Source organism: Trichoplusia ni, chromosome 21, assembly GCF_003590095.1.
Source record: "Trichoplusia ni isolate ovarian cell line Hi5 chromosome 21, tn1, whole genome shotgun sequence".
In the NCBI taxonomy this organism is placed as follows: Eukaryota; Metazoa; Arthropoda; class Insecta; order Lepidoptera; family Noctuidae; genus Trichoplusia; species Trichoplusia ni.
This window is the reverse complement of record NC_039498.1, coordinates 5210249-5222271: the sequence shown is the minus strand read 5'-3', so window position 1 is coordinate 5222271 and position 12023 is coordinate 5210249. Positions and strand designations below refer to the sequence as shown.

The 12023-nt window shown below is 34.3% G+C and overlaps 1 protein-coding gene across 3 annotated transcripts in view; it reads right to left on the bottom strand.

Annotated features, from left to right (window-relative positions):
* Positions 1–1295: 1295 nt before the first annotated feature.
* LOC113504106 overlaps positions 1296–12023 on the bottom strand; it is a 59957-nt gene continuing 49229 nt past the window's right edge. For 2 of the 3 annotated variants that reach the window (XM_026886220.1, XM_026886219.1), the window contains 3 exons: positions 2496–2656; positions 1745–1825; positions 1296–1392 (listed from right to left, as the gene is read on the bottom strand). In XM_026886220.1, the coding sequence (XP_026742021.1) occupies positions 1339–1392; positions 1745–1825; positions 2496–2648 (288 nt within the window). In that variant the 5' untranslated portion in view covers positions 2649–2656 and the 3' untranslated portion in view covers positions 1296–1338. Of the gene's footprint in view, positions 1393–1744; positions 1826–2495; positions 2657–3495; positions 3926–12023 lie in introns of those variants that run through there. The other variant, XM_026886218.1, reaches the window with a different exon arrangement.

Genomic DNA, 12023 nt, shown 5'->3' with positions numbered 1-12023 from the left:
TAAACCTGGACATCGACGCTCTCGCCCTCTGAGCTAACGAGACCTGTGAGGGAAGTTTTGAATTTATCGACCAGTACACTCAAATGTCATCACTACCATTTGAAAATCGACCTTAAGTCTTGGAGAATAAAGCTGCTATTCATATCTAAGTAACGTCTGACTGTGTACCATGAGATTTCGTAAACCGACACGCAACGACAGGTTCGACCTTAATACTTAAAGAATAAAGTTGCTATTCATATCTTAATAATGTATGACTGTGTACTATGAGATTTCAACCGACACTACAACAGGGTAATATTCAGTAGTAGCTAGGAAAAAAGTTCAATGTTAGATTTTTTTTGTTTTCGTAAAATAGAACCGCCTTCAAAAAACTAAACTGATCTGACATAACCTAAACAACTTTTAAGTTTAAGATGTCGCTATTCTTATATATTTCATCATCATCATCATCATCATCATCAGCCTATCGCAGTCCGCTGCTGGACATAGCCCTCTCCAAGTGCACGCCACTGAGATCGATTTTCGGCTTCTCGCATCCAGCTCCTGCCAGCCGTCTTGCGCAAGTCATCACTCCACCGTGCCTGAGGACGTCCTACACTACGTTTGCCGACTATATATTTACTTAGATTATTTACAATTTTACAGAGTTAAATTCTATTCTTCTTGATTGAATAATTTGTCGTATAGTTTTCTCTATGTAGCCGTTTTCATTTTGGTTTTGCACCGACTTCGAAAAGTAAGTTAAGTTGTAAGTAAAGTTTATTTTTTAAGGCGGTTATTTTTATAAGTGAAAATTTTTTTTGTTTTTAATTTTATCGTTTTTAGTGGCAGGTTCTTAATTTATTTAAGGTTTTCGTGATTTATTACCTATATTGAATATATATAATGTTATACAGGGATTTATTTTCTAACAATAACCAAAAATCTTTATAGACACATACCTACATACATCCTTACAGGTGAAACACAGAACCTCCTTTTTTGAGTTGGTCAAAGCACTAAAACCTTCTTCTGAATGTAACTAATACTTTTCTAAAAACCGCATCCAAATCACTTTAGTCAAACGCGAGATAATCGCGGACAAACATACATACATACAAACAATCAAATTGAGAATATCCTTCTTTTGAAGTCGCTTAAAAAAGACTTAAAATCATGAAAGAAAAAATGTTTCAAGTGGTGACACGGTCCGTTATCTTACCTCTTTTATATACCTTTAAATAAAAAATAATCAAGGAGGACTAGGTGTGATCTCATTTTTAATTTAATACAATATTATAAGTGGGATTAATTAATTATCACTCTAAAATAAATAATTTACTTTTAAATTATTATTTATAAATCTTCATACGGTGATCCGCATCGCACGTTGTAGAAGTGATCACAAACCTGTAATATAATAAAGGTGTTTAATTATAGAAGTATTATTTGGATTATTTTGTGATAAAGAGAGTTTAAATCATTGCTGTTGAATCTCTACACATGCTTAGCTAAATAATATAACTCGACTTGCTTGCTCACCCCCGCACCAGCTCATGATTAAGGACTCCGGTCGGATCCGAAACTAGTCAGGCAATCCCGATAAATACCCGTGAGTTAATCGTTGTATCATTTTAACAATAAATCATCTTCACGAAAGTTAGTATAAAAATTGCCACATTTGGCCCTCAGCATATTTTTATGTGAATATTATATGAATATCAAGTGATATAATTATATATAGAGTTTGTTTCAAACTTACTTGGAACTGTTCATTGAAGACTGTGCCATTTGCGCACAGATCAGTGCTCACAATGTGCTGGCGCCAACAGAAATGGAACACCTGAAAGAATTGGTAAAAATAATTACTCTAACTAACTATGTATACAGAAAAAAAACATTCAAAGCAGTCCAGACGATTAGCAGGAATTCATTGACATACACACGTACAGTAGTATGTTTAACAAGATAAAATTGTAAAAAGGCCGACAGTTAAATTTTTCACCCTCACTTAAAGGGCTACACAGACTTTAATCAAATATGTTTAAGGACACTCATTCGTTATTAACCTTTTTAACAGAACTGTATATTTTTAGGTCGGTGGTATACGAATGGAATGGCGTAGGCCTTCAAATTTTAAATATTACCATTTTAGAACTACAATCTATAACAGTGGTGTCACAACCGCAAACGATAATTCTGTATCCTCTTCGGTATTTTAAATACATAAGTAGTACTTATAGAGAAAAGGAATATAAATTTTACTTTCGAATTGCCTAATTTAATTACTTTAAAATACTATAGACAAACGGTGAAGCTTTAATGATAACATCTTGAGGAAACCTGGATTACACATATTGAAATCTTTAATCGCCCACAGTGGCCAAGCGTAGTGATCAATACTCAATCATTCTCTATTTGGAAAGAGGACTTTGCCCAGCATTGGGACAGTTTCAAAGCATCTGGTATCTAGTGAAGGTAGTGCCAGTAGTTCCACTACTATGATACAGTACCTGACAGCCAGTCTGCACGTCAGCATAGTAGCCTCTAGGGCGGGCGGCGCACGAGAAGCTTGTGGGCGGCGCCTCGCTCAGCACCGGATGTAGGGGTGGAGAGTGTGGCAAGTGGAGGTAGTGGTAATAGTCAGGCTGTTGTGTTAGTACCATTGTGATACCTGGAATTAGGAGAAAAAGTTTTCATGAGTAGGATAAGAAACTAGCAACAAAATTATACAATCGATTTTGATCAAAAACTACTGAGCAAAATTTGATGATTTTTGGGACCAAATGACGACTATTTCACTTTAAACACAAAAAAATCAAAAATCGGTTGAATGTCGGATGAAAACCCTTATCCTTATTATATGTGAAAGTGTGGATGTTTGGATGTTTGTTACTCAATCACGCAAAAATGGCTAAACGGATTTGGATGAAATTTGGCATGCATATAACCATTGATCTAGAAAAGAACATAGGCTACCTTTTATCCTGATTTCTAAGTAGTTCCCGAGGGAAAATAAAAATAAAGTCATCTATAAAACCATTACACCACTTTTGACTGTTCTGGTATCGAACTTAAGACATTGAAACCTCAGTTAAGGTCACATATCTAAAACATTATAATTTAAAAACACTGCACACAACTTAAGAATATTTTTTATTTGACCTTAGAGGTCCAATCGAGTAATCGCAAGCGTCATTGAACATAAAGAATAACTTTACCATTTAGTACACGAAATTTAGATACATAAACGACCACAATTTAATTGTTTGAATAATATAATAAAAAAAAAAAATAACTGCTTAAAAAAAAGCTGTCTTAAAAAACGTTAACACAAACTTGACACTTAAAATAAAAACATTAAGAAAAAAAAACAATCACTCATGAAATAACCATAAATATTTTACCAGCCCCTAAAACCTTCTGTTAAACGAAAAATATCTTCTAATAAAAGCAAGGAAATACCGTCACACACACACACAAACAAAAATACATAAAAACACAGTCACATACCCAAAATAACAACAGCTAAAATCTTCAACATGGTTGCAAATATATAATAAAAAAATAAATAAACATTAAATAAAAAATAAATAAAATCCAGTATGGCGGCGAGCGGATCGCTCTACGAAAACTATTAAAGTAATCCGAGTTCAAATTAGTGTAGTGTAGTTATTGACCTAGGGATCGCGTTATGTAACATGGACTAAGTTTTATTTGTATGGCCTTAGGCCATTTATCTTGGTTCAAATTTTGCTTCAATTGAACGTCAAATGCGTGCAATTGGGGAGGCCTATGTCCAGCAGTGGACGAGTATGGGCCGATGATGATGATGATGATGATGATAGCCAAGTGATTGAGGCCACAACGAAAACGACATTCCTTGTTAGTTGTTAAAGAAAAACAAATAAAAAATGTTCTTAAAATGCCTTCATGGACCAATTAATAAAGTTGTTTGGTAATACAATCGTCAGAAAGTAAATAAATTATCGATGAAGGTTAATTACATCGAACGTAAGTGGTTCCAGATAAATATGCGTAAGTAAACCGCTATTAATGAATAAATAATTAAAATTTTCAATATGTCTGACAAAACATATATACCAATCAATTAATTCAGAATATATTGATCCTCTTTGCAGGTGTTTTATTGGTTTGTACGAACGGATAGGTGCGTGGTTAATAAAGCTCAACAGGCCAAATCCAAAGCGAAGCTTGTCGCAGGTTCAATGTCTGGGTAAGACAAATATTAGTGTGAACCACGAATTCTTGTTTTGATTCTCTATAGATGTATTTTAGATGACTCAAACACTTTTTGATTACATTTATGGACGATGGACGACCTCCGTGGTCGAGTGGCGTACGCACCGGTTTCAAGTGCTAGCTCTGAGGTCCCGGGTTCGATCCCCGGGCGGGTCAATGTAAAAATTGACATTTCTGCATTGTCTCGGGTCTGGGTGTTTGTGGTACCTTCGTTGCATTTGAATTCCATAACACAAGTGCTTTAAAAACTTACTTTGGGTTCAGAACAATGTATGTGATGTTGTCCGCATTTATTTATTTATTATTTAATTTTAATTCCCTGAATGAAAGTTGCTTTAAAAAAAAACAAACCTGGTCCTCAATTCCACTATTTAGACTGGCTTAGAAGAACGTTAGAACCATTTACCTCTATTTGTATATTCATTTAACAAGATGGCTACTTAAAACATAACACCATTCAATCAGAGTATCGATACAAGACGAGTGTATCGCGTTTCGCGCACGCGCAGAAGGTCGCTCGCTATGCGCGCTGACCATAATACGCACTCAACCTGTTATACTAAACAGTTTTACTTAAGACATATTTGTTTAAGGAGGTTACACATAGTTTTCTAAGGGCTTACAAACTCTTCAAATATTGCAGCTGTTGGAGCGTGACAGCGCAATACATGGCATAGAGCGTCGTCTCTTTCACACCCGTGCAGTTAAGTAAAATATGTGTTTTACTTTCAGAATTATTTCGTTGGCCAGGGAGCGGCCTGTAACTGCTACAACGGTCGATTCTGAAGAGAACATTTTATGCAATGTTTATTCAATAAAATGAATCTCAAAATTTTCGAAAATACAATGTACCTAGAATACAACTAGTGTCAAATTTATAAAAAATCCATTTATAGGCAATTGCTAATAGCAGAATTGGGGCTCTAGTGTAAACTGTAAGTAGGTAATTTAGAAATTAAAGTTTTCGGTTGAGTGCAGGTAATACTAATTGGTTAACATTACTTCAGTGTTTCGCTTCTGTTGTAGATAAGTAGCTAAAAAAATACATATACATGAAATCAGAAAGAGATAGCTAGCGTGGTGATCAATGCTTAACCCTTCACTATAACGAAGAATATTGTGCTTAAAAGTTAGACGTATATAGACTAGAAATTATAATATAGATTTATTTGTGTTGGATGGGCGTGCTAGTAGTTGTTACTAGACTAGCTGTTGCCCGCGACTTCGTTCCCGTGGGTAGAAGATATAAGTTATGATTTATACCTGCCCTGTTTTTTCACATTTTCCATTGAACCTATCTTCGTTCCTATTATTCGCAGCGTGATGGTTTATAGCCTAAAGCCTTCCTCTTTTTCAATTTGGACCAGTAGTTCTTGAGATTAGCGCGTTCAAACAAACAAACTCTTCAGCTTTATACATTAGTAAGTATAGATATAGATTTGTGTTTCCTGGGAATAACTTTTAAATACCGCGGTTACCTTCCAGCTCCAGCATCAGATCAGCGCTATGTCAAGTCACAGTATTGCATTGTCACGCAATATACATCGAAAACCGGGAAGTTTATCAAATTCAACTTGCAAGATTTCATCGACCGACAGACAGACTGCTAGTACCTAAACGTGACGGGACGGACGAAACTTAATAAAACCTTGCAAGAAAACAAGAACCTTGGTTACTCAAAAAATTAGGTAAGGTTGAAGTCATCACGTCAAACCCACTGATCGCGACGCGTCGCTTGCTCGATCCAAGCGTAGCACAAGCATTTGTGAGATCGGAGTGTCTTTGTGCCTGTGACTTGAATGTTTGCGAAGGACACGCGATACAAGGATTCAACTCCTCATTGCAGGAGTCGCTTTTAACAAAACTCGTTATTTCTAGTTGTTTTTATTTAAAAAATATATACCCATACATCCAATATCGTATATCTGTAGAACTTATCTGATACAGTCGCATAATTTCTTCTGTCCGTTTGTCTTTTGGCTGTGGGCATGAACGTTGATAGTTATTTAGAGAGTGAACAGTTTCATAGATCACCGAGAAATCGAGGTTAAGCATCATTTGATACGGTCGTGAATTTGATGGGTAACCTTTTTTACATTTTGTACAATTTGTACCAAATGTGAGAGTCGGGAATCAGAATCGCACTTGGCCGTTACTTTTTTCCTACCCTGACTAAAATCTCTGTGCACGCTTCTGCGCATATAGTTGCAAGTATAAAAAAAATACTTATAATAACCAAGAATAAAATTACATACCAGACACATTTTAAGCTCTACAAAAGGTTAGAAGCCGGATCTAAGAGAGCATACGAAGCATTTCTAGGGATTCGTATCCTAAAGATAAAACCGCAACCTTATTCCTGTGGCGCCACTGTCTGTCCGTCCGTCATCAGGATACAGATACAGTAGAGTACACATCAAGATACAGTATCTTATGAACCGTGATAGCTAGATAGGTGACATTTTATACAGATGATGTATTTCCGCTATTGATATAAGAACAAATACTAAAAATAAAAATCGAGGTTAAGCAATCATATTACGGTCATAAAGTAAGTCTAAGGGTGTTATACAAATCCATTTGCCTAAAAGAACACATTGATTTTTGCAATTGATTTTTCCCTCAATAATTTATTTTAATTTTGCGTATTTGTCCGGAATCCTTGGTATCGCGAGTCCAACTCGCGCTTGTCCAGTTTCATTAAAAAGTAATTGTATCGTGTCACGTCTTAAGGAAGTTATTTAAGGTCAAGGTAAATGTAACGGATATGGTAAGCCCGGGATTGAAGGAAACCGATAGAAAATAATAGAAATACTTGTTATTTTTATTATCATACCAGCAAACACTCCCCCACTACCAGCCAAACAACAGTTAACGTCAATAGAAAACAATCGAATGTATAGAGATGACAGGTCAAAGTCACGTGATCTATCGAAATGTCATTTTCATACTTTTGAACGTTATTTTTTGACTAATTATTTATTTGTAGTCGTATTCATCGGGATAGCTCGACTAGTTTCGGATCCGAACGGAGTCTTTAATCATGAGCTTGAGTCGCGAGTCAAACTGTTATGTATGCACAAAAGTTGTTATAATTTAATTTGGTTTACTTTGCTATTCTTATAAATCTCTACAGAGTATTTTTGTCGGTCAATACTCAATACTCAATACTCAATATTTATTGCTTCCATAATGTACATTGTAGGTAACAGTTGGTATGTTAAATATAAGACACAATTATGGACCCTGTTGGGCACAGCATATTTGTAGGAGACAGGAAGAACGCTTTATTATATACTTATAATGTTACTCAATTTAGTAATACTGTTATTAATTTTTCCTTTTTTTTTTTTTTTTTTTTTTTTTTTTTTTTTTTTTTTTTTTTTACCTACTTACATATTTTATGCCTATAATTTTTTAAGCTTATTTATTTTTGTATCTATTTTATTATATTATAACAGTGACTAATTAAATTGCACTTATTAAATTACATTAAAATGAATAGATATAACATAAGTAATAAATTCTATTATAAGTACTTAATAATCTAGTAATACTGTTATTATTATTTCTTTATTTTCTTACATATTTTATGCCCATAATTTTAAAGCTAATTTATGTATCTATTTTATTTTATTATATTAATTATTATATTAACAATTGCGCTTATTAAATTGCATTAAAATTAATAAATATTATAATATATAAGTAATAAATTCAGTATATTATTTAATCTATCGCTTTAAATATTGTATTTTTAATGTATTTACAATAATTATGCATGTATGTCTACAATATTATTTTTAAGTTTAATCATATAAATATTCATTAATACTGTAGAAACATTTGTCTATTAAAAAGTTCTTTAATTTTTTAACAAACATATCTAGTTTAGTTTCATTTTTAATTTGTTCTGGTAGCCTATTGTATATTTTTACGGACATGACAAGGGGACTAGAAGAATGCATTTTTATCCGGGATGTAGGTAAGTTCAGCCTATTTCTATGTCTAAGTGTATATCTATTCTGAATGGTTTCTCTAGTGTTATAATATTCGGGGTATTTTCGCACAAATTTACATATTTCTAGAATGTAGATACTGGGAAGGGTTAGTATTTTAAGGCTTTTGAAGTACGGTCGGCAAGAATCTGTTTCTTTTATATTAACTAAAATTCTAATCAGTTTTTTTTGTAATGTGAAGATAGTGGGTGCGTCGGTACTATTTCCCCATAGAATTACACCATAAGTTAGCCAAGAATAAGCGTAGGCGTAGTAACTCATGAGTGCCGTTGGAAGGTCAGTGGTCTTTTTGACTTCGCGTAGGGCGTAGGAGAACTTTGATAATTTTGCTCGCACTTTCTTCACATGTGGTTTCCAATTTATATGGGTGTCTATTGTTATTCCCAGCAGGGTGAATTCGTTAACTACTTCTATTTTTTGTCCTTCAAAGGTAAAATTTATATTTATAGGGGATTTTTGGTACGGAAAGAAGGATATTAATTTTGTTTTTGAAAAATTTACTTCTAAGTTGTGTTCTTTCATCCAGTCAACTGTTGTGGTGATAGTAGAGTTTAGTTTATCATTTAGGTTTAGGTTATTTTGACAAGATATTAGCAAAGATATGTCGTCCGCAAAGAGCACACTAGGTCCCGCGATGATTTTAGGTAAATCGTTGATATAAACTAGGAATAGTAGGCATCCTATCACGCTACCTTGGGGAATTGAGGCTTTTATGTCTATTTTACTAGATCGAATGTTTTCTATTTCATTATTTTCTTGATCAAAGAATTCTAATTCTACAGTTTGTTGTCTACCCGTCAGATAAGATGTCAACCATTTATGAGCCAATCCACGTATACCTATTCTGTAAAGTTTATCTAGAAGTATCTTGAATTGCACTTTATCATAGGCTTTTGTCATATCTAGCAATACGCCTATTGCATACTGCTTGTTGTTAATTATGTTTAGGGCTTCTTGGATATATTTATAGACTGCCAGTGTTGTAGATTTGTTTTTGCGAAACCCATTTTGGTGTTCATCAAATATTTTGTATTTTTCACAAAAGGAATATATACGGATGGTCATCGCCTTTTCAAAGATTTTTGAGGCTGTGGGTAAAAGGGCAATTGGTCGGTAATTATTCGGATCTGTTTTCAGGTTTTTTTTGTGGATAGGTTTTATCAGTGCGTGTTTTAGTAAGTCTGGCACGACACCTTCGTTAAATGACTGATTTATTAATATAAAGAATGGTATTGTCAGCTCATCTGCACAGAATTTGAATAGGGTAGGTGGGAGCTCATCTATTCCGTAACTATTTTTACTTTTTAATTTTTTTATTATTAGGTTAACTTCGCGAGGGCTAATCGGGTTGAGAAATATAGTGTTCTCCGTGCAAGGGAGCACATTACAGTTTTTGGCTTCTTTACCTGTCTTATTTTCTCCAATAGTAGCAAAAAATTTATTAAAGTAATCTGCGATCTGTCTCGGATTAGTTAAGAGTTCATTTTGAAGTTGTAATTTAATATTATGCTTATCTTTTTTTATTTTTTTATTCGTCCGTTCATTTACAATACTCCATATAGTTTTTATTTTATTTTTAGATTTAGTAATTTTATTTTTGTAGTGAATTTTTTTAGCGGTTACAACCGCGGCTTTTAGAATTTTTTCATAGCGTTTGTAATATGTTGTTATTATTTGGTTATTGGCTTTTAATGCAAGTACTTTTAATAATCTTTTTTGTTTGCAGGAGGACCTTATTCCCACTGTTAACCAGTATTTTTTGTATTGAGTTTTTAGTTTTATTTTTTGTACCGGTATACAATCAACAGGCCTCCCCCAGGTTGCGCCACGACACCTGGTCCTCGGCCTTCCGCAACCAGTACGAGCTAACGTCCTTCTTTTGAAGTCGGTTAAAAAGTATAGTAAAACATAGCTATTATTTATCTAATATCAATAATTTGGAACATTGGAATTTGGCCTCGGTGTCGGCGGTCAACACGCTTACATATGGCGCCACTCACTCATAGGGTTGTCACAAATACTTATTATATTTTTGAGTGATCTCCTCATTTGTACTAATCAAAAAATAAACTGCACACTTGCGATGACATACTTACTATACTTAAACAGTTCTTTTTATAACCCGGCATTACGATCTTTCTCGCCACGAATCTTAAGTCGCTTGTAGATTTTATGCAACATGTCTAAGATGAAGAAGAAGAAGACTCGCACATAATTCACCTTTAATACAAAATGAAATCGCAACGCTCAATTTGTTTATTAGCTATGATGCCACAGACTGACTGACAGACACAATATACACGTAAAACTTATAACACTTTACTGTGCTGCGTCTGCGACGCTCTCTTCCCCACTATTATTTCCTACAGCATTAAATACTTTATTTTCTGACAACCCTGAATCTTGGTCCAAGTGTGGCCAGACTGACGTTTGAAGATCAGATCACTTATCGATACACACGTCACTTAAATAATGCCGCGACGATGTATTGTTAGCTGCTTTGCATAATCGCAGCAGATATGTCAGGTTAAGCGGCGCTTAATAAGGTTTGGATTTTGATGGGTCACTGGAGTTTTTGAGCTGGTTCAGTAGGAGTTGTTATGTTTTTGATTCTACACCATGTTCCTATGATGTCCTAAAAGCGGGGATTTTTTTCTGTTTGTTTTTTTTTTTTGTACGAGTTTGGTTGGCGCCCTAGATGGTTTAGATTTATAAATCAGTAGACAGAATAAAGATCTCCAGAGCAGTTAGTCCTATTTTAGGTTGTTTTCAAATAGGTAGAGTTATTACCTGTCGGTAAGAACTAAGTTTATGATACCTACGCTAAATATTTTTGATTTTCTCTATAGAGAGTAGTTTACTAACAGATCAATAAAAAAAATCCATTGCGTGTGACGGTTACAGGCACTCTTTTTTTTAAACTATAACTTTGATTATTAAACATTTTAAGCTGAAAATTATGCAATTTCATTTAACGAGTGTAAAAAAACGTATAACGACTCGGGCTCAAATGAGTTTTGCATATATGCAAGCAGTTTTTAATGTATTTCTTAGTGTAGGCGTATCACGAAAAAATAATAAAATTAAACCATAATAAATTACTAATAAATCTTAATTACTTTAATAAAATATCGGGACATATCCGTTTTGACCTACCACGACCACATAAAGTCAAAATGTCGCAGTTGTAGAAGTGGGATGGCACTCTAAGTTTCCTATTCTTCTCTCTTTCACTCATGCAAAACTGTTACTTGGAGTTTCGGTAAGGTAGGCAGAAATATTACGCGTTCAAGCTGATATAACATCAAGTGACATTGACGTGTCGAATGGAGGTCAAGATAGATGAATTAAGAATTTGCTCTGAATATATCATGGTTAGAGGCCCGTTAGATTGGAAATGTTCCCAAAAATGTATATAGTCACAGTAATCGTAAACGTAAAGTTTGATTGCATGTCTGGAAGAGTGGTTGAGGTCACCACGCCAAACCCACTGAGCGCAACGTTTCGCGAGTTGGATCCCCGGGTAGGACAAGCATTTGTGTGATCCATGAATGCTTGTTCTGTGTCTATGTGTCTCGTGCATGTAACTGTTTTAATGTCAATGTTTGCGATACCCCCCACTCCACAAGAATAAATTCAGTTTTAGAAAAACGGAAAGTTGAAAAAAAGTAACGAAATGAGCAGTAATTGGAAAAACTGCTTCTATTAATACGTGATACGGAACCCTAACAAATTAAACAAAAGTACAGAACCATGTTT